The following is a 27,257-nucleotide window of genomic DNA, read 5'->3' as shown; positions in this document are numbered from 1 at the left end:
CAGATCTAAAATATAATTCTGTAATATGCCCAGCTGATCCCATTAAATCCAACCCGAATAGGAGCAATATAATGATGTGAACAATTCCCATTCTTTGAGTTGTTACACCTCACTTGAGATGCATTCCTTCTGGATTAAAACAGCAGTTCCTGTTTGTTTTCCTCTCCAGGCTGAGGTTCAGCTATGCTACCTGGAAGCACAAAGAGATGCTGTTGAGCAGATGTCCCTCAAGCTCTACAGTGAGCAGTATACCAGCAGGAGCAAGAGGAAAGAAGAGTTTGCTGATATGTCAAAAGTTCATGCAGTGGGAGGCGATGGGTAGGCAACTATTCCTTTTGTTGTTTTATTCTCACTAATCTCTGCTTTTTCAGTGATATTCCACCAGTAGGTGTTAGGCAGGCTTTTCCTCCCTGGCTTCACAGACAAGGAGAAGCTCTATACATGAGGCATTTATGTTCTTTCCTATTTGTGCCGGAATTGAGGACTGTGGATTTAATCAGCCTGTCATCTAATCAGAACTTTCTAACTTCTTCATTATCTTTTTCAAAACAGACTTTTGCAAGTTTCAAAATAGAAATTTTACCAGTGTTTGTATGACTACATTGTGCCTATAGTATTGGTTCTTCCTTGTTTTAATTTTTTTTCCAGTTTATTTCCCCCCTTTCAAACTTCACCATTCATTTTAAAGTATATCTAAGGAAATTTTAAACACCAGAATCTCATTGGAAATTTGGTAAACTGTAATTTTCCTGGAAAACATAGATATTTAATAACTGTTTAGAGACCATGGTTTAGCCAGTTAGCTTCATGTGAGTCAATTGGAATAACAGAACAGCACTTGAATTGCCTCTGGTATGTGAAAGGATCCACTGCACAACTTCAGTGACTCATCAGCACTGTTATGCAGTTTGAGATGTGTGGCTGTATTTATATTATGCTAACTACCCATACTCCTGAATAAGTAAGCCATGCATTCAGATGTTTCCAAATGACTTTATAGTTATGCAAACACTGTGTATATGTTTTTTATCTTTTTTTGTCTTTTCAGCCCAATTCTAATATTTAGTATGTGATTATTAAAGAGTAAAAGAATAGTTATGAAATGTAATTATTTCATAGTTTTAATGGCTTAGTAATAATTATACTCATAAAAATGGAAACAGTAACCTATTTCACTTTTGTATCTGAGCCAGAAAACATGGGGGAGAAACTGTTCCCCCAAGTTCCATTACAAGTTATAAGCATCATGTAAACCTATAGGGTGTGACTAGCTAAAATACTCCTTGAAAATGCAGGAGGAAAGAAGTATTTTCATGCACTTGCTTGCATTTATCTCTGAAGGGCTTATAATTCTGACTGGACTTAAAACCCTCCTACAAATTTGGGGGATAAAGTAAGTACACAAATTACAAATTCTGTCTTGTGTTATAACCCAGGGCCTAAGAATACAGGAAAAGAATCAGAGTCATAATTCTATTAGGAAAAAATTTGTCTATCTACATAATCTGTTGCTCTACCAGGATTTTTATTTTACATGGACATGTTATATATGTATTTGACTCATTTTATATGATTCAATCGCATTTATTCATAAGAGGAAAAGCATAGCAGCAAGTAAGAAAGGAACGGTTAAATCTTGGCGCATGAACAATAAGCTGTTTTGAGGCTTTCATGTGCTTTAATTTTTCTAAATGCATAAGTAGTCTCTGGTGTACAAGCAAGCACAAACTTCAGGTCACATTTTCGTGTTTTCTAAAAGCCCTGGGGATTGAGCCGGCATCACATGCTTCTGACCTCAGATTCCAAGGACCCAACCTGAGTACTTACTCTGGGCTCTGCAAATCATAAATCTGCCCTGGGAATTGCTTAGTTAACAACAAGCATTGTTCTGTGAAGTGGGAGTAGGTGAACTTGCCTGATATCCTTTGTTTATGCTCCTTGGGGTGCTGAAGGCTGTGCATTGTGCAGAAATTTAAGAGTGTGCTGAAAAAAAAGGCAGCTATTTAATACTAAGGACAAAAACCATATACTCCTTTCTATTTTCTGTTTACATACAGAAAAGCATTGTTCGAGGAATGTGTGTGGGTGAGGTTATCTGGGGTGTCCTGCCCCCAAGACTTTTTGCTCCTACAGTCAAATCCTTAATTCTGAAGCCTTAAGAACACAGTCTTGTAAAATTATCTGCTCCAATGATACATAAACTTCACTAACTGTTCCTTTTGTTAACATAAAATGAACATTGTTTCTGATGAGCAATTGTGGAAATATTGTGGGCCTTTTAGGGTCTTCATTCCATATACAGATAGCCAGTCTACTAAAGAAAAAATTAAGCTGGTGATACAATTCATATATTTTTATTTCCTTCCCATGCCTCCATGCATACTAAGGATAGTATGTAGTTGAAAAATGTATACGACTACTCCAGGGAAGACTCAACTGCTAGATAAAATGGTGATCTTAAATTTTTAAGAATTTTATTTGACCAAAATATCATTTAGAAATGCATTTATTACCTCTGGCTTGACAAAATGGTGTGTATCAAGGTGATATAATGCAGCTTATATACAACTATGAACTGTGTGTTTGGCAGTCATGAATATATGTGCTGGGAAGTTCTCCCTGACTGTGTGTGAAACCATGAGCTCCAGTAACAGTGCGCTCACCCCTGAGAACCATTCGGCCCTGGCGCCAGCAGCACAGAGTTGGAAACTATGACTCCCTGGAAGGACATGCAATGTATGAGTCGCTAGTGATTCTCAGTGGGAGCAGATTTTTTTATTTCTGCTGATTTAAATGACAGTACTTACAAACTTTTTTGTTTCTTTCATGCAGTAGATGTTCACTGAAGGCCTACTATGTGCATGTCATGATGCTCTGAGTGGAGTTTGTCAAAAAAACTTACATTTTGTTTATTTTGTTAAGTGTAACCACCCCTTTCTATCAAGAGGTTGTCTGATTTCATTTCTTAAATGAAATTCAAAGATGCTGTTGAATTCATTAAGCAACATCCTACTTGCTGTCAGACTTTCTGTAGATTAAAAACCATCTCTTGTACAGCTTATAAATGATAGAATTGAGAGGCAAAAAGGCTGGGTGAATGGCTTGTCTGGCATGATGGTTTAAAATGGAGCTAAGACCTCATCTCAGTCAGACGCAGTGAACAGTCCATAGAGTCACATCTTCCCTCTCTCTGAGGATTTCATTTGAACATTTGACAAACATTTTTCCCCTCAGTCCCATGTTGTGCACATTCCATACTGTATGAAGTTTAAGTTACAGCATCTTCTTTTAATAGAGAGATGGTTTCATTTAAGGAGGTTTCATTAAAGCCACAAGCAAGCTTGATTTGACAAATATTAAATACCTGTTATATTAAAACTAAGAGGCAAAAATGAAATGGCCCCTGCCTTTGAGAGGCTCACAGTTTGGTAGGAGGAGCCAGATAGGTAAACAACATGGAATAAAGCATCTTGAGTGTTGAGATAGAAATCTGGGTAGGGTAGAGGTCACGTTCATGGAAGGCAGAGTTCAGTTCTGATTGTGATATGGGGAGTTGGAATGGATTAGGAAAAACAGCAGAGAGGACTCAAGATGATTTTCAAAAGAAGGCTAGCTTAGGGAGGCTTTTCAATTTAATGTGAACAAATGTTTATTGAGCACCTAGGAAGACCACACTCCCTGCTTTCATGAACTTTGCCATCTAACAAGAGTGTGGGGCATTAAGCCAGTATTTACCTGTGCAGTGAGAAGGAAGGGTAAACAGGGGGTGCTAGGGTCATTCAGAGTGAATAGGGAGGACTCCGTGAGGCAGGCTGCCTCTGTCATGCCCGTGGCATCCTGTCCTGCATCTGGTGCCTCACACAAGCTAGGTGCTCAGTGAACGAATGGATGCATAAAGGAATAACTGAAAACTGACCTGGGGTGTAAAGAGAGGAAGCAAAGGTCTGGAATTATCCAACTGCCTGATGTTCCTTATGACTGGAGAGCAGGGTAAAAAGTTGGAGGGGTATGTTTAACCATTGTGGAAAGCAGTATGGAGGTTCCTCAAAAAGCTCAAAATAGAAATACCATTTGACCCAGGAAATCCACCCCTAGGAATTTACCCTAAGAATGCAGCAACCCAGTTTGAAAAAGACAGATGCACCCCTATGTTTATCGCAGAACTATTTACAATAGCCAGGAAATGGAAGCAACCTGAGTGTCCATCAGTAGATGAATGGATAAAGAAGATGTGGTACATATACACAATGGAATATTATTCAGCCATAAGAAGAGAACAAATCCTACCATTTGCAACAACATGGATGGAACTGGAGGGTATTATGCTCTGTGAAATAAGCCAGGCAGAGTAAGACAAGTATCAAATAATTTCACTTATCTGTGGAGTATAAGAACAAAGAAAAAACTGAAGGAACAAAACAGTAACAGACCCACAGTACCCAAGAATGGACTAACAGTTACCAATGGCAAAGGGACTGGGGAGGGTGGGTGGGAAGGGAGGGATAAGGGGGAAAATAAGGCATTATGATTAGCACACATAATGTAGGGGGAACACACAGGAAAGGCAGTATATACAGAGAAGACAAGTAATGATTCTATAGCATCTTATTCCACTGATGGACAGTGACTGTGGCGGGGTATGTGGGGGGGGGACTTGATGATGGGGGTGGTTCTAGTAGCTATAATGTTGTTCAAGTAATTGTACATTAATGATATCAAAATTAAAAAAATTAAAAAAAAAAGTTGGAGGGATATGAAAAATAAGGCTTGGCAAGTGTGTAAAGTCCAGACCCTTGAGTTAATCACTGAGTTCATAGTTATTTACCAGTATAGGTTAAGACCCCTGTGGAGCTTTTTAGCTGAAAAACATCTGCCTACACTGCTCCATTAAAAATCCTCATTCAGTAGGCAGCAACGGGCAAATAGACGTGTTATAGTGCCTACTTCCAGTTGAGAACTACTGTGCTACTGATATTCAAAGTGTGTTTTCTGGACCAGCAGCATCAGCATCTTCTGGGAATTTGTTAGAAATGCCAGTTTTGGGTCCCACTCCAGACCTACTGAACTGGAAAGTCTGGGGGTGGAGATTAACAATTTCTGTTGAACAAGGCCTCCGGGTGATTCTGATTCTATGGGGTGAGAAACACCACTTATGTCATCGGACATTGGGGTTAGAAGTTAATGGAGAAGGTGGAGACTGGGTTGGAGACTGAAGCCAGAAAGGATTGCTACGCCTTGGTGGCGTGTCATGAGGACAATGAGGGAGAGTAAGGAGCCCACCAATGCTCTAACTGCTGGCTCCAGCAGGAGAAAGAAATTAGGACTGGGAGTCAAATGACTTTTTGTTGTTTAACTTTCAGTATTTATTGAGAAACTGTAAAGTGAGGACTGTACTAGGCCCTGAAGAGGTACAAGCAATGGGACACAAAGAGTGGCAGGTGTATGTATGTAAATCAGGAAAGCCTTCCAAGTGAGGTATCATGGAGGATGGCCCCGGGTCAGAGGTGGCAAGAGTGTTTGCTACAGAGGAGAGAGTGTGTACCAACAGCTGGAACCAACAAAGTAGGTCCAGTATGGTTAGATTGTCAGTTTTGAGATAATATTTTGTCAGCAGTGTGGAGAACAGACCGGTGTGGGCAAGCCTAGACAGTGCTTGGTTATGGGGCTCTTCTGGTCATCCAAGTGAGAAACAGGGCCCGAGCTAGGACAGCAGCAATGGAAATTGAAAGTTCCCAATGGGAACTGAAAGAAGGAAGTTGAAGACAGGCCCCGATCACCAAGTGGGGGCAGGGGGGAAGGTAGGGGGCATTCAGGGGTAGGGGATTTAAGAATGGACCTGCATGTTTCCGGTGGATGGCAGATGGACATGTCATTCACTGAAGTGGAGAATGCAGGGGAAGAGCAGGAGGTGAGGAAGAGGCTGAGTATTTGGGACATAGTTCTTCTGATGGCCTGTGGAAATGCCCAGAAAGCAGCAGGTCTGAAGCTCAGGAATGTTTTGGGCTCTGCAACCAGTGCAAGGGCAGTGTGGTGACTGCGGAGTGGCAGAGGCAGAGAGAGAGATAAGACCTTATCTTGTGATAGACTACTCCCAACCCTGAACATAACATTATATTTAAAGAATGCTTGTTTGTAAAAGAATGGATACTCAAAATATTTTTATTTCAGTTAGAATCTTTCCTGCTGTATTATATGATATTTTTAAATCATTGAGAGATCTAGGTAGTATCTTGATTGGCAGGAACTGAGAACTACAGTTGACTTATTTTCTGACTTAAAGCTGCAGGTAACAGCTCCTGATCCTAAAGATATGAGAATGTATTAGGTCTGCTCAAATTGTTTCCAACTACACAACAATATTTATCTTTAGAAATAGTCATAAATTCATCTAGTTTAATTTCTTTTTTAAAAAATTTTTTTGAAATATAATTGATATATAATATATTGGTTTGAGATGTACAACATAGTGATCTGGCAATTATATATACCTTATTAAATGGTCACTACAATAAATAGAATTATCATCTGTCACTATAAAAAGATACAACATTTTTGTCTATATTCCATCCCTGTGATTGATTTATTTTACAATTTGAAGTTTATACCTCTTTATACCCTTCACTTATTTCACTGCCCCCCTGCAACCCATGGTAACCAACAGTTCATTCTTTGTGTTTGTGAGCCTGTTTATGTATTTGTGTTTTGTTTGTTCATTTATTGTTTTGTTTTTCAGATTCCACATATAAATGAAATTATATGGTATTTTTCTTTCTCTGTCTGACATGTTTCATTTAGCATAATACCTTTTAGGTCCATACATTTTGTTCAAAATAGCAGTATTTTCTCTTCTATGGCTGAGTAATATTCCATTGCATAAATGTACCACATCTTCTTTATCCATTCATCTATCAATGGATACTCTAGTCTAATTTCTTAAAGAAGGAGAGAGAACATACTAGCTTAGGAATTAAAGATTGGAATTCAAGTTGCACCTCTGCTACTTTTTAACTGTGTGACCTTGATTGGGAAAATTAATCTCAACAAGATGCAATATTCTGTAAAATGGCAGTAGTTACTCCAGTCTATTTCATATACTTTTGCAGCAGAGAAATGTAATAATCAATAAGAAAATGTCCCCAAGATACCTGGAATGTACTAGATATGTGAAGAATTAGTTAATGAAATAAGCACTGAGCAACTACTATGTTGTAACTCAAATACATCCTTATGAAACAATGGGAAAAATTCAAGAGAGAGAGCATCAATGAGGATACTTAGGAGGCCTGCCTAATCTAGCCTGGCTAGAGGGGTCAAGGAGGTTTATGGGAGGAGGGAACATCTGAGCTGTTGTAAAAGATGCATAGATATTAGCCATTAGAAAAACGTTGGGTAGAAGGAGAGTGAAGATTTCAGCCACAAGACAGTAACTGTGTAGGGTGTGTGTGTGTGTCTTTGCCTATAAAGCGTTACTATAAATAATAACTTAATGCTGCTGAAGCAGAAGGACATGGAAATGTTTCCTGACTCTGCTTCCTGGGATCAGGAGGGAATTCCAAGGGAGTTCTTCAGGACTCTGCTCTTGTGATGAAGTTCTAAAAGATACCTCAGTCTCATTAGCCATTTGCCAGGCTTCCTCTGGCTGTGGGAAAATCTGGCCGATGTCTACAGATGGAGATACTGTCGAGGTTGATGTCCTTTATCTAAGATATCAGAGTAAATCACCCCTCAACATGCAAGGTTTCAGCATAAATTTTACTCCCACCTACAAATAGTATACGTATGTATTCCCGAGCATAATAGGCCAAATGAATTTTAAATAGACAAAAGTTTAAAAGTTTGGCAGGAAAGGTGACTCCCTTTCATTTAGGAATAGTAACATCTCCATATAGTATGAAAATACACACATGCAAATATCTATAAACACCACCAAAAAGAAATGATATTGACAAATGAAAGCAATTCTCTATTTAAAATATAGCTTGATTAAAAATCAAGTTTGACTTTCTAAATTAACTAAGCAATAAGACACACTGGATCACTTTAACCACCTGAGAAGGGATAGAATCACCCTGGCTTTCACTGCTGGAGGGTAACCTTTCTGGTTTTCTGTTGAGCAACAGGCCCAAAAGTATTTCTGTGTGGTTAGCTGAACATTCATGCTCATTCCTCTCTCTCTCAAACACACACACACACACACACACACACACACACACACACACATCCATTTTGAATTTCTGCTCAATGTGTGTTTTTGGAACATTGCTACATAAAATATTTTCTTTTTCGGTACGCTCCACCCATAAAGTGAAGTACTGTCCAATGAAGTATATGTGCCAATGTTGAGAACACTCTCGCAGAAATCACTAGACAACCCAAAGAAACCTTATTTCCACCATGCATTTCTATTTTCTTCCCCTGACTCTTGCTGTATCTCAATCTAGTGATTAGCTGATTAGGGTTCATGTAAGGTTGTTTTTGCTTCTTGTATTCTGGTATCATTAAATAGTAAGGTCACAATGCAGCATGCAGTCAAAGGAGCAAAAATTGCCTGCCTACCTTCTGGATAACTGATATTTTGTATACTATGTGATTATTAAAATAGGTCTTTCTGGGCTAAAAAAAAGGAAAAACCTCACTAGTGGAAAGTGGAAATGTGTTCATTGGGAGTCATGATATACCCTTTTAATGTGCAAATGCATTAACTTAATTTTAGACCAAGATAGTCTGGCAATTCAGTGATCTAAATGCCAGGAGGCAACAAAGGAAAAAACCAGATTGGTAGAGGCCTACCTTGAGGGGAAGTACTATAGCAAAGTTAACAGTGAAGTCAACTAATAAAATATATATATGAATCTCCCTTCCATCTTAATTTCTGTACAGCTTTAGAGAGTTGATGGGACCCATTGAAAAGGGAGACAGGTACTTATGTGTACAATAAAAGTGTATCTAAGACAAATATAATTTTAATGTGCAGAGCTTAACTTTTATTTCAAATTTATTCCATTATTCATTCTTACATCTCCTTCACAAAGGATTTGAGTCAATGTACAAAAATATTTACAATGAAATAGAATAAATATTTGACTGAAGTAAATTAGGCAAAAGTAAAATATATATAAGAAAACAGATGCATATTCTATGCATGTCCTTGTGAAGAGGGCTATGACTTGGCTCTAAGCTTTCCATACCAAAGAAAAGAGTGAAATTTCATCCATCAGAAAATTCAGTATCCTAAGATTAAAAATAGTATATATCAGGAGAAACACAGCTTATGCCTTTGAGACCTGAAAGGAGAATACTATATCCCTGTAAGAGAAACTGAATTCCCAAGGCAATTTTTTGATGTAGGCTGCTAGAAGTGATGTCAAAGCGTAATTCAGCAAGAGCAGTTCTGCAAGTAATTAAAACATTGTAGTGCCAGCGTGGCACTCTCTGGACAGGGTCAGCCTCAATGGAGAAGACAGAGGAAATCATTCTGGGAGAGCACTCCATATTAATTCTGCTGCCAGGCTTTTGTTATGAATTGGATGGCTGATAGTTATTTCTAGATTATTTACCTCCTGCCATAATCCTGAGGGTAAAATTTTTCTATTGCCTCTTAAATTTTTGAAAAACAGTGAGGCCTACAATGGGGTAGCCCTTTTACAAAAGGGTGAGCTGCCCAACCCACACCAGTATGCTGGTGCACTATGACACACAGATAATGACGTAGGAAGGTTTATCTTTTTTTTTTTTTAAACATTATCATCTCCAGACTTTTCTCCTGAAGTACAGTTTCCCCATTTGTGTTAAAATCACTACTGATTCTAAATTCTTCAGAATGTTTTACAGCTCTTTGCCTACAGTTCAGTGGAATGTATTATCTGGAAATTTAGACAAGGGTTTGACTTCCTAACAGCCTAACAGAATCCTCTAAATATATCCAGAAATCTACATTGATATTTTGCATGTTGTGGCTAACCTTGGGAGTTAGAATTTTTTTGCTTTATGGCTTTATTTTAATAACTTATAGACAGTCCATGAGAAAGTAGGGCCATTCATTAGCAAGTTTGTAAGGCTGATTTTGTTTTTCTTAGACATTTTCACATGTATGTGAGTATATATGAGAATTGAGAAAATTACTGCTGGAAAGAACTCCATATTCCTTTTTATTTATTAATGGCAAAGGCAGGCTGCTTTTCTCATGAGGAAGTCACTCATGAATTTTCATTCAAAATAGTAAATTAGTGTCCACACTTTAATATGTTTAGAGTGGAAAGGGATTCTACATGCAACTGTGCATATCAGATTTCATGTCTGGAAAGCTAAATTTTATTCTTTAATGATATTATGATTGGGCTATGTGCTACTGTTGTATCTCCCATCTGTGCTTACCTGGCGCATGGAGTAGAGGATGATGGGAAATTCTGATCTATTGCTCATATTTCACTTCAGTAACATTCTTAAACCATATTATTACAAGGTTTTGCTACCACTCCCTTTAGTGTCTTTTTGAAAACCAGAGGCAGACTTCCTTGAGCAAACAATATGAACAGTGAACACTCAGTGAATATTTGGGGAAAGAATCGATATGCTAAAGAAGCTAGGAAAATTGGATCATGTAATAGAAGTCCCAGTATAGATAAGCTGGTATTTCAGGACCCAGTCTTGTATTTTTGGATGTGTTGGTGTGAATTAACCATTAAGCATACAAAGGATGGATTATTAAATGTTCCAAAATATATATTACTCAGCCTTAGGTAGAAAAACTGCCAAGACTTTTTAATGTTAGCTTTTCTTCAGCCAGCGAATGTTCTATTTTGATTATTTCTTCATTTAGTTGTCTATTTTAATCACAATTCCTCAGTGAGCCAAGCTGAAACCTCATATATTCACACACACCTCCCATTGATTTCACTTGGGGGAAACTTTATCTTTTAAGCAAAGTTTAAGTTAAAATGTTGAGTTAATGATGCTCACTTTAAATACCAAAGGCTGAATGCTTTTATGTATTCAAACACTTAGCTAGTCAAACATAACTCCCATCAGGGTTTAGAGGAAGGATTATTTCTTAAACTATGCTAGCCTCACAAATAATATATTGCTATCAAATCTGTAGAAAAATGATACTGAATAAGCTTGTTAGTATTTTTTTCCTGTGGTGAAAAGGCTTGGAATCTTTTTTTAACCTTAAAAAGGCAGAGTAAAATGGTGGGAAGATGTTGGGAAATAGTTCTGTTAACTACCCATAATAGTTAATTCAAATTTAGAAACACACTAAAGAGAAAAACTGCACATTTATTTCTCCATAGTGTTATTGCTTTCCCTATTGTATTCATAGACTATGAAACACAAATACATTCATAATTATGTATTTGTCTAACAAAACCTGACTTTGAGTTAGCAGACTTTTTCCCCTCATGACATGATTAAGCTTTAAACCTCCTAAAATGGGAGTATTATACCTACAACAGAATGTCTAACTCTTATTGTGAATCTATTTAAGATCAGGTATATGGCAATTTACAGGGAAGGTAGCCAAGACAGTACCATTTGGGTGATGCGTTTGCTTCATAACACTCTCTCAAAGTGTATATGAGTTTTTCTTTGTAAATTATCATAGAGAATGTAACATATTCATGGTGTTAGGGTCTAGGACTCCAGGGTTTCTCAGAGAACAAGACACACGGACACGGAGATGAAAATCTAAGCAAAGTCTTTATTCAGCCAGCAAGCTGGGGTCGACAGCACCTCCCCTGACACACAGGCCGAGTCCGAGCTGCCAACCCCAAAGCAACTTTGGGTACTGATTATATAGGATCTTCACAGCAGTTACACCAAAGCCCACGCAGTTCTAAAACTAATAGGTTTAAAACACACTCTATATTGTAACTAATGGGAAACATTGTAACCTTTTTAGGGAACGTGCCAGTTGCCTGCCTGCTTCAATTGTTATCTCTTGCTTACCCAAGCATGTCTATGTGACTTATCATGGGTTACATCCCCAGGCGTTCTCAGGCTGTTGCCCACTTCTAGTTATCTAACTTAGGGTAGGCGCATTTCTCAGAAGCCTAGGGTAATTTACACAAGAAAAGACTGGGTGGCTCTCGCTCTAGGCAGTCAGGTTAAGTGTCATTAGTTCTTTTTCCTGACTCTTGCTGCCCTCTGCACTCCATTACATTTCCCCCCTTTTCTTGATCAGACTAAGGAATCTTCCGCAGCGGTGTCTAGGGCCTGATATTTTTGGCGAAGGACCAGGAGTTGGACGGTGTCAAACCTCTCTTGCACAAACTTAAGCAGCCTGTTTATTATACACGGGCCGATGGTAAGCAAAAACAGCAGGATGACCAGTGGCCCTGCAATGGCCGAGAGGAGGGTAGCAAACTATGGCTTGTGCTTGAACCAAGACTCAAACTAGCCTTTACTGCTGCTGCTTTCATATTCTTTACGCTGTCTGTCAAGATCTTTTTTTTAGTTTGGCTAAGGAATCTCTGACTGCACCTGTCTTATCTACATAGAAACAGCATTCTTCTTTTAGGGCTGCGCATAGCCCACCTTCTTTTAAGAACAAGAGGTCCAGGCCTCTTCGGTTCTGTAGGACCATCTCTGACAAGGAGGTGAGGGGATTGCTCCAGGTCTGATATTGACTGTCAGAGTTGTTCTAGGTCTCTGTCGACTGCTAGCTTCAGGGCTGTGAGCCTTTTTTCCCGCGTCACAAGGGCTGCGACCCCAGTGCCTGCCCCTGCTATCCCTAGGGAGAAGAGGGTCCCAATGGTCAGGGCAGTAACAACCTCCCTCTTGCTCCAGTGGGGGCTCAGCCTTTCTTCCCAATAAGAAAGGAGAGATTCATGAGAATGATACATTAGGCGAGGTAGAATGGCCACCAGCACACAAAACTCACTGTTAGCATTGAACACAGAGGTGGATAGGGCCGGAGTGAGGCCTGTCTTTGAGCAGAGCCACTAGCCCAAGGAGGGTATAATCTACTTTCCCTGCTCTCACGTAGTGTTATTATAGGAGGAGCATAACTGGCTCTGGGTCATCGGGACTGTGCCTACACACGTACCAATGACTGAGACTTGAGCGATTGTAAGTCTCCACGGTCTCCCGTCCCAGTAAGTGGGATGGGAGTTGTTGATAGTGTAGGAGCTATTTATCCTGATTGCCTCATAGAAGGGAGGTGAACTTGGGTAGCATAGCCAACAGGGATCTGTGAGGGAGGAAGTGGTGTGGTTAAGAGTCTCTACTACTGCCTGCACCATTTCCCACATGGGATTATCTAACCCAGAGGGAGTGTGCTGGGCCTATAACTCAGAGGTCAATGGACCCGGTCCTCTCGTGGGCTCTGGAGCAAGCGTTCTGGTCGGCATTTTTTCATCCTTTTTGCTCAGGCCCTTGTCCTGGATTGAAGGTTTCTGGGGATTTATAACCGGGTTGGGACCTACGGTGGCGGTGGGAGTTGACACGGTTAATTTAATGATGAGGGTCGAGCCGGCATGCCCCCCATATTTATAATACACTATTCTCCACGTTAGTCTGTTTATCTAGCGCGATACCTCAGTGTTTTTGCCCGTCTCGGTGAATTGAACTCTTACCCAATCTTGGTCCGTTTTGTCACAAGCCTTGGTTTTGTAAAGGGTCATAGGCTGGTGACGAGGGATGCTCTTGTTGACATAAGTAAATTTGACAGAATCGATTTTTGTAACTGTCTATCTCTAATCTCCGTCGTTCGAGGTTTCACAGTCCCAGCTGGCACAAAAGAAGTCATGCCCCCCCTCACAGTGCCTTCTTTTACCTGTTTCTGGGCAAGCATAAAACCCATGGGAGCAAGCTAAATTTGGAGGGACAGATCAGTAAACGGGGTTGATCTGCCGAAAGCAGAAATACAGGTCAGGCCACCAGGTTCTGACTGGCGCACTGTGTTGTGTGGAGTTGATGACTTCTCCATTGTCACTATCAATCAGCATCCAGGTCAGGTTCCTTGGTTGATGGGGGTTGGTGCCTCTGATCCCCACAGATGTGGCTCCCGTGAAGATCCATACTAAGGAGCTTATTAGCAGGATCTCTTTCATCTGCGGCTTATGTGTAGTTTTAGGGGATTGGCAGGATGCTGCTGCACCTTCCACTCTTCTTTTCAGTTCCTTGGATCGTTACGAGGTAGGATCTGAACGTGGGTGTGGTGCACCCATGGAGTGATACCATCAACCTTGAGAGCAGTGGGGGTGGTAAACAATACAATGTAAGGTCTTTTCTACTTGGGCTCAAGAGTCTTCACTTGGTGTCTTTTGACCCATACTATATCTTCTGGGACTATGCCATGTTCTGGGCTCGGAATTTTCTTGCCTTTATAATATGCTCTGATCAGGGACCAGATTTCCTGCTGCACTTTAGCAAGAGCTTGCAACACATTCAGATAGTCAGGGGACGGGTCCTCTGCACTGGGAAACTGCACTCGCCGGGTTATGGGTGGAGGGGCCCCATACATTATCTCAAATGGAGTTAAACTATGTACATAGGGGGAGTTTCCGAGCACGGAAGATGGCTAAGGGAAGGAGGGTCACCCAGTCCCCGCCAGTCTCTAATACTAATTTAGAAAGGGTCTCTTTCAGGGTCTGATTCATTCTTTCTACCTGCTCAGAGCTTTGTGGGTTATAAGCACAATGTAACTTCTAATCTACTCCCAAAGCTAGGGCTAGTCCTTGCAGGATTTTGCTAATGAAAGCCTGGCCGTTATTGGAACCTATTGCTTCAGGGACCCTATATCTGGGGATGATTTCCTCAATTAATCTTTTTGCTACTATGAGGCTAGTCTCATGCTTGGTTGGAAAGGCCTCCACCCACCCAGAGAAAGTATCTACTATAACCAGCAAATACTTGTATCTATACTTCGCTGGTTTTATTTCGGTGAAGTCTATTTCCCAATTCCTCCCTGGAGCCCTCCCCCTTTCCCGGGTACCTGCCGGGTGCAGCCCTCTTGGGGCTGGTCTTAGCATTGCACAGCTACTGCATTCTTTCATGATCTGACGAGCTGCTTCATTCTGGTGGGGAAACACCAACTGCACGGACTGGAAAAGGCTGAGCAGCTTTTTCCAGCCTGGATGGGTGGACTTATGCAGATTAGCAAGCATGTACTGCCCCAATGCTTCTGGCAGGATCAACCTACCTTCTTGGTCCTTACTCTAATTTCTCTCCCCAAACACTTTCCCCGAGACTTTTTTTTTAATTCACTCAAGATCCTGGGGGGAATACTCAGGTTTGGGTGGCAAGGCGGGCAGTTCAGGTTTGGGTATTTCGAGGGATGCAAGTACAAGGGAGTCCGAGAGTGCTGCCCTCTTAGCTTCCGCATCAGCATGGCTGTTGCCAATGGCCTCAGGTGTCTTCTTTGATTGGTGGCCCAGTACATGTATAACTGCTACCACTTTGGGTTTTTCAACAGCAGCTAGTAGTCTTTGGACTTCTTGCAGATTCTTCAGTCCCTTCTCTTCCACGGAAGGGAATCTTCTTTCTCGGTAGATGGCACCGTGGACATGGACAGTGCCAAAGGCATATCTGCTATCTGTGTAAATGTTGGCTCGCTTGTCTTCTGCTCTTTCCAGGGCTTCAGCGAGAGCAATAAGTTCCGCCTTCTGTGCTGAGGTGCCAGGGGGCAGAGCTGTGCTCCAGACAACTTCCCTTTCATGGGTTACTACTGCTGCCCCTGCTCTCTTGACCCCCTCCTGCACAAAGCTGCTGTCATCCGTATACCAGTTTAGCTCATAGTTTGGTAACAGTGTGTCTTTCAGGTCTGCTCGCACCTGGATAATTTCGGAAAGGATGTCTCTACAGTCATGGATGGGGGTCGTCAGATCTGGGTCCAGCAGAAGGGTGGCAGGATTTAGGGTTACCGGGTCAGAGAAGGCGATTCATGGAGAATCTAGTAGGAGCCCTTGGTAGTGGGTGAGTCTTGCATTCATCATCCATTTTCCTGGAGGATGCTTGAGGATCTCCTCTACGGTATGTGGGGCTGTTACTCTCAGGTTCTGGCCAAAAGTCAGCTTGTCTGCCTCATTTACCAGTAGAGCGATAGCTGCTAGGATACGCAGACAAGGTGGCCACCCGGAGGCCACTGGGTCTAGCCGCTTGGACAATTAGGCCACAGGTCTTTTCCATGGGCCCAGCTGCTGAGCCAGGACTCTTTTAGCCACTCTCTTCTTTTCATCTATAAACAGGATAAAGATTTTCTGGGTCTGGCAGAGATAGGGCGGGGGCCCAGAGGAGAGCTTCTTTTAGTCTGTCAAAAGCCTCTTGTTGTTCCTGAGTCCATTGCTAGCCCGGCCCTTCTTTAGTCGCTTCATATAGCAGTCAGGCTATTTCTGTGTACCCTGGAATCCAGAGCCTGCAAAACCCGGCTGAGCCAAGAAATTCTCTCACTCCCCGGGGTGAGGAAGGGACGGGGATAGTCAGGATAGTTTGTTTCATGGCCTGCGTCAGCCACCTGGCCCTATTAGATATTTTGTACCTCAAGTAGACTACTGACCTCTGACAGATGTGGGCTTTCTTGGTGCTGGCTCGATATCCCAGTTCGCCCAGTTCAGCCAGCAAGTTCCCCGTGGCTTCTTCGCACTCTTCACGGGTTTCCGTGGCTAGCAACAGGTCATCCACATACTGCAGCAGTGTCACACGGGGGTGGCTCCTGTGAAAGGGCTCCAGGTCCTGGCTTAAGGCTTCACTGAATAAGGTGGGAGAGTTCTTGAAGCCCTGTGGTAGTCTAGTCTAGGTAAGCTGCCCTTTTCTTCTCCCCCCCGGCTCTTGCCACTCAAAGGCAAACAAAGGCTGACTAACTTCAGAGAGTGGGATACTAAAGAAGGCGTCCTTCAGGTCCAGAGTAGTATACTACACATACGTGGGTGGCAGGTGGCTGAGTAGGGTGTAAGGGTTGGGCACTGTAGGATGGATGTCTTCTACCCTCTCATTGACTTTCTGCAAGTCTTGCACTGGTCTGTAATCTCTACTGCCAGGCTTCCTCACTGGAAGCAGGGGCGTATTCTATGCAGATTGGCAGGTTTTAAGGATTCCTGTCTCTAGCAGTCTATGGATATGGGGTGCTATCCCTTTCCTAGCCTCTTCCGGCATTGGATATTGCTGGACCCGGATGGGTAGAGCCGCGGCTTTGAGTTGAACAACGACCAGGGATAGGTGTTTAGCGAGACCAATTCCTCCGGTCTCGGCCCATGCGGAAGGCAACTTCTGTAACCAAGAGTCCATTTCTCCCCGGCCCCCCTTTTCTTGATCTGCCTGAAACAGACGATGTTCGTCGGCCAGGGACAGAGTTAATACATGTGCTGGTTGTAGGGGCTGCCCTTCTTTGTCCATGATTTTTATCTCTTCGGGTTCAAAATGAATGCGTGCCCTAACCTTGGTTAGTAAGTCTCTACCTAACAACGGTGCGGGGCTCTCAGGTACGACCAGAAATGAGTGAGAGACCTGATGCCTTCCTAGGTCCACTTTTCTGCTAGTGGTCCAGGCACATTTCTTGGACTCTGTCGCTCCCTAGACTATACTTGTGTGTCCTGGGTTCAGGGGACTGTGGGCCTGGTTGAGAACTGAATATTGTGCCCCAGTATCTACCATGAACCCAATGGGAGTCCCCTCCACACACAGGGTTACCCAGGACTCGGGGAGTGGTGCCGAGCCCTGTCCCCGTCAATCCTCCTCTCCTAGGTGCAGGGTCTTAACAGGGTTCCCTCTTCCTTGTTCCCCCCTTTGGGGGCACTCCCTCTTCCAATGTCCATATCTCTTACACAGGGCACATTGATCTCGTCCTAGTCGGGATTGGCGGGGTCCTGTTCCTCGAGGTGGCCTAAGGCCCTCCTTCACCCCAGCCAGGAATATCCTGGCCATCTCCTCCCTCTGCTTCTTGTTCTCCCTCTTCTGAAATTCTCTGTCTTCTTTCCTGTTTTTCTCCTGTATTACCCATTTCTCTTTCCTCAGCCTTTCTTCTCCATCCTCCGGAGTTTCTCTAGCATTGAAGACCTTTTCCGCCTGCTACAGCAGTTCCCTAATAGAGATCTCCCCCAGGTCCTCCCGCTTGTGGAGTTTCCTCCGGATATCGGGGGCTGCCTGGTTGATGAATGAGAGGACTACAGCTGATCTATGTTCCTCTGCTTCCAGGTTTATGGGGGTATACTGCCTGTAAGCATCAAACAGCCTTTCCAGATACGCGGCTGGGCTTTCCATTTCCCCCTGAACAATAGTTTTTACCTTAGCCAGGTTAGTGGGCCATCTGGCAGCCACCCAGAGACTGGTCATCAGAGTCTGGTGGTAGACCCGGAGACGCTCCCTACCTTCTGCAGTCCCGAAGTCCCAATCCGGGCGCATAAGTGGGAACGCCTCGTCGATGATGGGCTGGAGGGTAGTGGGTCTTCCATTCTCTCCGAGGACATTTTTCCTGGCTTCATTGAGGATACGCTCTCTCTCTTCCGTCGTGAAGAGAGTACGGAGCAATTGCTGGCAGTCATCCCATGTGGGACGATGGGTAAACATAATGGACTCCACTAGACTTATAAGACACTTGGGGTCCTCTGAGAAGGGAGGGTTCTGAGTCCTCCAATTATAGAGGTCACTAGATGAAAAGGGCCAGTATTGATATTGTTGAGCGATGCCTGTACCGATGGCACACACAGGCAGAACTGGCACTGCTCCTTCTGAGGTGGAGGAGGGAGCCTCCCCTTCTTGTTCCCTGGCCTCCTGAGGCCTTAACTGCATTCCTCCTGTTCTACCTGGTGCCCAGCGTAGGGCCAGGGCGGGGGAATGTGGGGAAGCTCTTTCCGGCCTCTTGCCTCCCTCTGCTGAAGAGTCTGGGGAAGCTGCGGCCACCTGGTTCCCGCTGGGTTCCCCAGCCCCGTTTTCTATCTTCCCGGCAGCTTCACCCCTCTCCTCCGCATATGGAGGTGGCTGCTCAATCGGCAGAAGGGGGTAGAGAGGAGAACTGTCGGGGAGGACAGGCAGCGCACTCGGGCGCACAGGATTTCTGGCCCTGCAATCAGAGGGCTTTAATTTTTCCTGAGCAACTAGGACGGAGGTCTTTAGTGGGTCAGTATGAGGTTTCCCCACCAAAAAGGGCCTCAGCCAAGACGGAGGATTCTTGGCTAGATTTTCCCAGACCAAGATATAGGAGAGTTGGTCAGGGTGGCCCTCAGGGTCTGGTCGGGAGATAATGGTTTTGACTTTGCTGATAAGGTCTAGGGAAAGAGACCCCTGGGTCGGCCAGCCTACTCCAAAGGAAGGCCACTCGACTGAGCAAAAGGTATTGAGCTTACCCTTCTTGATGCCAAGGCTCATATTTAAGGCCTGTTCCTTGACCTTTGGGAAATGGGAAAGGATCAGACTCTTAGGAGTAGCCTGAGTCTGACCCATAGTGAGAAAGAAGAAGAAAAAGAATATGAGGGAGACAAAGGCGAAGGATGAAGATGCTACTTCAAACAAGATGACTGTTGTATGTGCTTGTGAACGGGTGCCTGTCGTTGCACAGTTTTTCTTCTGCGGGGGACGCGAATTTATCTGGGATTCGCGGCTGTGACCCCCTTATCCTGTCACGGGAGTCTTCTAGCGGTGGGCGCCCTAATGGCTCTTAATTGCCTGACCCGTGCCCACGGGGAATGATATAATGGCAGAAAGGAGGAACGGAGAGAGCTGGAGAACTTTAGAACAAGGAAACTTAAAATGAGAAGTGCAAAAAAAATATAAACCGAAACCAAAACACAATAAAACGATCAATGATAACACCAAGCACACACACCACATCTGATCGCACTCGTTCAGACTGGTCCTTCTTTCATTCTGGTGCGCACTACCCTCACCACTTTCAGGATCCTCAAAAACTCTTGTGATTCTCCTGAAAGGCGTCCACTCGGACTGCCGCAGGGTGACGAGCTCGATCCTTTCCTCCTTGGGCACCAGGTTCCTGCCAATCGGACTTGCTTTCCTAAGGCTGAGTCACTCAGACCCTAGGGCCAGGATTAGTCACCTGGACTTCACCCAGGGTCACTAACCCGGGGGCCGGGACTACCAACCCGGAGTCTCTCACTTGGGGTCACTAACCCGAGACCATACACGGGATGGCGACTCCCGCTTTATAATGGATTTATGCAGACACGAGGGGGCGACCCTCGAATTACACTGCCCCGTCCAGACAATTAGACCTTGCCTCCAGCCGTCCTTTGTTCTCAGGGAAGCCGCACGGATCCCGGATGAGCCCCCAAATGTTAGGGTCTAGGACTCCAGGGTTTCTCAGAGAACAAGACACACAGACACAGAGATGAAAATCTAAGCAAAGTCTTTATTCAGCCAGCAAGCTGGGGTCGACAGCACCTACCCTGACACACAGGCCGAGTCCGAGCTGCCACCCCCGAAGCAACTTTGGGTACTGATTATATAGGATCTTCACAGCAGTTACACCAAAGCCCGCGCAGTTCTACAACTAATAGGTTTAAAACACACTCTATATTGTAACTAATGGGAAACATTGTAACCTTTTTAGGGAACGTGCCAGTTGCCTGCCCGCTTCAATTGTTATCTCTTGCTTACCCAAGCATGTCTATGTGACTTATCACGGGTTACATCCCCAGGTGTTCCCAGGCTGTTGCCCACTTCTAGTTATCTAACTTAGGGTAGGCGCATTTCTCAGAAGCCTCGGGTAATGTACACAAGAAAAGACTGGGTGGCTTTCACTCTAGGCAGTCAGGTTAAGTGTCATTAGTTCTTTTTCCTGACTCTTGATGCTCTCTGCACTCCGTTACAATGGAATACCAAAAAGGTACGCTTTGAGACTTTTTACAACTGGGAGATGACATATTTGATTGAACTGACATAAACTCAAGCATTATTACAAATAGAAACTTTTGAGGAAAATCCCTGTGAAAGAGTAGCTCCAATGCTCATAGCACCTGTAAGATTCTGTGCTGCTCGGCTCAATTTCAGTTGCCTCTCCTTCCGTTCCAAAAAGAGTGACTAGGGCCCTTGAATTTTAAAAAAGAACCTGGTTCTGAATTCAGCTGGTAGAATCTGAAGATTCTTTGAAGGGATATAAAACTATTAACTAGTTCTACACTACCCTTGATAAATTCACTCTTCTATGACCATTTGTTTTCCTATATAGTAACTGGCACTTTTCCTGGAAACACTGTCTTTTATAAAATCACTTGAAGAACACTTAGCACACCTTTGCAGGTAATGTAAACATAAAAAAGTATACTGTCTTACCTACAAACTTTCCTGAAATAATGAGCACATTCAATTGTAGTCATTTCAGAAACTTTCAAAAGAACCAACAAAGAAATTCTAGTAATTTATTTCTGATTTGATGCAGTTATATATATGATTTCACTAAACTTAGGAAACTCTCAGGTATTCCTAAGCTGTGAATTAACAGGTGATGTAGAATATGAAATCAAGTACAAATGCTTAAAAAAAGGTTCTGTCTTCAGTAGTAGGACCTTAGGAGAATTTGTTGTTTGGAAAACACTAATGCTGGTTCTACATACAGAACCAAAGTATTTACTGTATCGAACAAATTCAAGCCTAAATATTCTCAGCTAGAATGAAATAGACTAGATTGAAAAAGGGTATCTGTGTTAGGTTATTTTGCCACTTACAGGTTGCCAGTGTAGACTATCTGAGAAGGGGTCTGTGGTGCTATTACCTGTAAGAAATGGTTTTTGATCTAATTTCCTTGGTAAGAATAGTAGGAGGGAACAGCTCAATGGATAAAAAGGCATGGTAAAGAGCCAGTGAAAAACCTTCCTTGGTTCTGAACATTTTATCACACCATATATATTTTTCATTTATTTAAAATCTATTCATAACTCTTGAATTTTCACTATAGAAAAGGGGAGGGTGTGAAAGGAATGGAAAGGCAACTCACATTAATTGAAATCATTTAAAGTAAACAAATACCACTGAAGGCACAGTGCCATCTTCCGACACGTGAAGAAGCCTATCCATGTCACCCTGGTTGCTTTGGTATTGGCATTTGGGGGTGAGATACTGTTTGTCACATGTTGTGTTAGATTTCTGAAGTCATTTTGCCCTATAAAAGGTTTTTGTCTTCCTAATGTGCAATCATTCATCATCTTTCACCAGGTACTATGCTGGGCACTAGGGATGCAAAGATAAATTCACCTCTTGTCCTCAAATTATTTGGTCATAAAGTTTCTTTTGTATCATATACATATGGAAAAGAAAACAGGCTTCTTTTTTTCTCTTGCTGATTGAGAATTTTTGTGAGACATATTAAACACATACATTTCCTGGTAAAGCAAGAAAAAAACCTTCCTTTAAGATCAGAGTTTAGGCTTTTAAATATAATGCATAGAGCCTCCCCTAATAAATTAACATTCTCATTAGGGAACAACCTCTTGGGATAAATGCTGTTTTTCAGATTTCCTATTCCTCTCCCTTCTTTTGTCCAAGATGGCAACTGATCATATAGGGGCTTTCATGACCTTGTTATTCTGGGGTGCAGTGAGGTCCTTGGGCTTAATGTGGCCATTGGGTATAGGCTGGCTGCCTTCATTAAAATGGTCTTGCCCTGGACATTATAATGTGGTCCCTCCCACTCCCCCCAGGGGGCTTATGGCCCTGTTGTGATCTCTTGGCATGGCCAGGAGCTATTTCCTGCTAAGTCCTCTCAGCCCTCACTGGCCCTGCCAATTCTCTGAGGTCTGGCTTCAGAGGCCCTGTGCCCTGCTCTCCTTTGGTTCACCAGCTGAAGCCTCTGTCAGGGTCACCAGCTGAAGCCAGGCACCTTGTGAGGATGAAAGAACAGTCTCTCATGGGGTTATGAGAGAACAGGATAGCAAAGGGAGTCCCGGCCAAGGCTTCCTGTGCGAGAGGACACCCGGACCCACATTACTGTGAAGGCAAGCTCTTCCCAGCCTTCCTGGCAGCAGATGGAGCTGAAGTCCTTGTGCTTCTAGCTTTGCCTTCAGCCCGCCTCACCTACCTCCCCTCTAGCTCTTAGGCCAAGAGAGGTGAGCACACACATCTAAGCACTTGCTCCTTTTGCCTTTATTTCCTTCTTATTCCCCAAATCCACTGAGATGGAAGGGGTGAGATTTTCCCTTACTTTCCCCATTGCTTTTAATACCCCTTGGATCATACTCTCCTAATTCTGGGGTAGCATTCTACTTTTCCCCTGTCTTTGTGGTTAAACTGTGACAGGGTGCAAGGAGAGAGAAATGACGACAATAATTCATGACGTGTTTCTAAATGGTTGTATCTGTTGAGTGAGTAAATGCTTATTAATCATTCCTTACTAGTCACTCACAGAGTTAATAAAGAAAGCCTGATGGTTTGTTTGCCCCTGTTACATGGTTTTTGTTTGTTTTTTATTTAGTGTTTTAAAATGGGAAACTATTTCAAATTTCACACGTATGCTGGAAGTCCTTGTAAGTCAAAGTGATGTCTATTGACCAGCAGTGTTGCCACTTGCAGTAATTGTTAGAAATGCAGAAGAATCTCAGGCCCCATCCTAGAACTACTGAATCAGCCTGCCTTTCAGCAAGATTCTCAGCTACAGCATATGCACATTGAAAGTTTGAGAAGCACTCTCTAGGCCACCCTAGCCTTACTGAAGGTTTTGGCTTTATCAGCTACACCCATCATCAACTTTCAGTTAACCATTTATTAATTCTGTGTGTCAGTCAGGAACCATCCATGTCCTTGGGAGCTTATGGTCCCAAGCAGGATCTTTCTAATTATGGTAATATAATTAAAATAAATAGTAATTCTAGATCTAGTCTCCTCTATCACCAGACATACCTAAAGTTTTTTTGACAGATCTATTATGATTATATTTTAAGTTATAAACAGTGGATGTTAATTTTCTTGGAAAGCAGTTATTTACTATATAGAGACAGAAGGGAGTAGTAATAAGATACTCACTTAATAAATCCAGATTCATGCCTGAGACTGCTGTTTCATTAGTACTGATAGGGTTTTGCGTAGTTACAGTTTGACAAGACTAGGATTTTTTTAAGGGAGTGATTTTTGGGGGAAGGACAAAAGTCATAGTATTTCATCCTGCACTTTCATTTTCTGATCACAGTGTTTTAGAAGAATTTGGGCTTTACTTATTCACTAGCTTTCAAAAGAGAATCACATTAATCCTTCTAAGCTCCTTATTCTAATGATTTATTTTGTTGAAAACCATAGTGATCCTCCTTTGAATTTTAATGATTGCTGGCTATTCAGAGATTCATTGTTTTGACTTCCTGTCCTTACCTTTGTTTCCTACATGTCTGTGGGGAACACCTGTCTAATACTGGATCTGCCCCTGGTTCTCACTGGCTTACCAGAGTCACTCAAGCCTATCTCTGAGTGTTAAGCTGAAATGCTGGCTACTCATCCATGACAATAAATGGAGAATATATGTTTGCAGAGATAGGCAGATAGACAGCAGAGGAACAGATAAATGATTGAGTCATTTCCCAGTGAAAATCATATATTTTTGATATGATAGTATATTGTTATCATTGTAGATAGATTAATTAAATTAGTATTCTTAATCATAAATGTATTGGGATGCAATAGCTATAGAAAATACGGTAGATGAGAAAGCGGTTTGAATTTTGAGGGTGCTTTTCTAACCCAGAATTCTGAACTGTGTTAGCTTTCATAAGGTACTTGACCCTCCATTTCTCAGTCTGTTAAATATGGCATTGCTCTCTCTCAAGGGCATAGTATTAGTCATTTTGTGTAAGTGCTGCAAATCCTCAGAAAGGATAAGCAAATGGAAATAACCATGCTATGTCTCTGGTTTGAGCATCACATTTACATGTTATGTTTTCAAAATATAAGAAATGGCTATGTCACAAGATTGAGTTCCTATTTTGCTTACTGTGTAAACTACAGAGAGAATTTTTCCCTTCTCTTTTTACAGGTATCACGTAGGAACATCATGGGTTTTCAAGAATATATTATTCTAATATGAGATTTTAACATCTACACTGTATTTATGCATAATACATTTTGTGCCTTATCTTCAGGCTTCTGGACTTTGATTCAGAATATCAGGAGCTCTGGGATTGGCTGATTGACATGGAGTCCCTGGTGATGGACAGCCATGACCTGATGATGTCAGAGGATCAGCAGCAGCATCTTTACAAGGTTAGAGCCACCCTTCTTGCCTTGCCCTGCTGTGGGAGATCTGATTAGCCTGACAAGTCTCTCTCTCAGGCTATCTCTGCGTTCATTGTATGTATCATGGTGTCTGTTAGAATTCTCTTCCCTGTCCCAAACTCATTTCCATCCCCTGTGTGCTGACAGGCTGCACCAACATCATAATTGCAGGAAAGTTCCCTTTATCACATTCTATTTGGTGTAATTCTATGGAAGGACAAAGATTTATCTTCAAGAAGAATAGCAGTAAATGAAACTGCACTAATAAATATACTGAAACAAAATGAAGGATAAATGGACTGGTAACATTTAACAAAATGTGTTTTCACTGGGGCTCGCTCTCACATGGGTTCTGTCCACTTCTCAGATCTTCCCAGAATAAAAAGTAATTTGCGTTTGGTTTGGTGTGCTGCTTCCAGGGTACAGAGCTCCTCCAATTTAATATTTATTAGTGACACATAGAGCAGACATTGTCATAGTAAGTCAATATATTTGCATGTGATTTAAAAAAACTGACTTGGAACTCACATATTGATTGTAGGCAGTCCATCTAATAACTAACTATATTGTTTCCATGTCTGCTAATTCACCCTTAGCCTAGAGTGTTTTACCAATTTTACTTAAATAGTCTTAGAAGGTCTTACAAAATAGCCATGTGATTTTGGCTGAAAAAATGGTTGCAAGAGTCAGTGGCTGAAAAAGCTGTTGGGGAGGGTAGAGGGGCTTTTCCACTGAAATATCAGATTGCAGTAAATCTTCCTCATTTAGGCAATTTTTATTGGAGTAATTCTGACAGTTGTCATCCTTGAATTGCTTTGAACATATGGCATATTTCAAAGAGCAGATTGTGAATCATAAAAAATAAAATTAATAACTAACCACAGAATCAGCAACAGTATAATGACAAGAAACAACTACCCTCTAGCTTTTAAATTTTTCTTATAGAATAAGAAGTACATTCAAGGTCAAATAGAAGTTGTCTTCTTCTTCAATTTTTGTCATTTTAAGTTATCTTTCTTAATATATTATTTTAACCTTTACCTCCTCTAGAGAGAGAGATTTATTTGTATGTTTCAGGGCTCTGGTTACCTTTGGTGTCCCCTGGGAATTGTCTTGGCTGAGAGGAGGGATAAGCTCCCTAGAGTCTCAGCAAAAATGGTGATATTTTACTCCCTAAAGAATTCTGTCCAACGTTAATCGAGTTTGTTGACTAATAGCTGTTTCCTGTATGGACAGCTGTTGTATCCATACAGGAAAGCTCTCCATTGTATCTTCTGGTGTAACATAGTGTTAGAGTAACAGTCTCAACCTGGTGTAACCAAACTAGGTGATTTCACATTTCATGTGAAGATCAAGAATTACGGATGAAAAAATGCCTGTAAGTCTACCTTAATTTACTGTTGCAAAAATATTTGCTTTATTCTTAAGATTTACACGTTAAAAATTGAGCCAAACAGGAAAAAAAAATACAAAAATTACCTAATCATAGCTGTTATCTCAGAATTTATTGCACTCATGATGCCAAGTAACATTTCTTTTCTTCTTGATGCATTTTGTATTTCTCACATAAACCACTCCTTTTTTCAGGAACAGTGCTATTCTTTGTCAAAATCACATCCATATAATTTGCATCACAATTAATAGGAAATGATTGAACAAAAAGCACCGTCTTCTTTCTGTTGCGGTGTCCTTTTAAGTGCTCTGCCTGAGCATTCCCATTCTGACAAACTGAAGGCCATTATGCCATCCACACTGTAGTTCTGGGTTATAGAATTATACCAGCATTTTCCATCCTGGGACCCTTTATTTGTAACTAAAGTTCTGTATCATCTTTCTGCTTTCAGGTGCCCACCATACCTGAGCTCATTAGGTTGGCATCAACTTTGCATTTGGCTTATAAACTAAATTAATGACTGAGTTAGAAACCAAGGGCAAATGATACGGGTTTGTAGAATCTCTGTTTATATAAGCTCCCAAATTATTCCAGAGGTTTGGAAACCTCCAAAGCAATCCTGAGGATATAGACTAAGGAGTCATTTAGAATTTGGGGTGTCTCCTAAATTAGGAATGCAGCACAGGAAAAATGATTTCAGGTCTTTGCCTGGAATCCCCAGAGATTC

At 42.1% G+C, this 27,257-nt stretch overlaps 1 protein-coding gene across 6 annotated transcripts in view; it reads left to right on the top strand.

The window, feature by feature from the left end:
* AKAP6 (A-kinase anchoring protein 6) overlaps positions 1-27,257 on the top strand; it is a 627,130-nt gene that overhangs the window by 464,772 nt on the left and 135,101 nt on the right. For all 6 annotated transcript variants that reach the window (XM_036999333.2, XM_073211384.1, XM_073211383.1 and 3 more), the window contains 2 exons: positions 170-318; positions 25,005-25,125. In XM_036999333.2, coding sequence (XP_036855228.2) covers positions 170-318; positions 25,005-25,125 — 270 coding nt within the window. The remainder of the gene's footprint in view (positions 1-169; positions 319-25,004; positions 25,126-27,257) is intronic.

Source organism: Manis javanica, chromosome 8 (assembly GCF_040802235.1).
Source record: "Manis javanica isolate MJ-LG chromosome 8, MJ_LKY, whole genome shotgun sequence".
In the NCBI taxonomy this organism is placed as follows: domain Eukaryota; kingdom Metazoa; phylum Chordata; class Mammalia; order Pholidota; family Manidae; genus Manis; species Manis javanica.
Note: the sequence above shows the minus strand (reverse complement) of the source record. Positions and strands in the feature narration are given on the sequence as shown.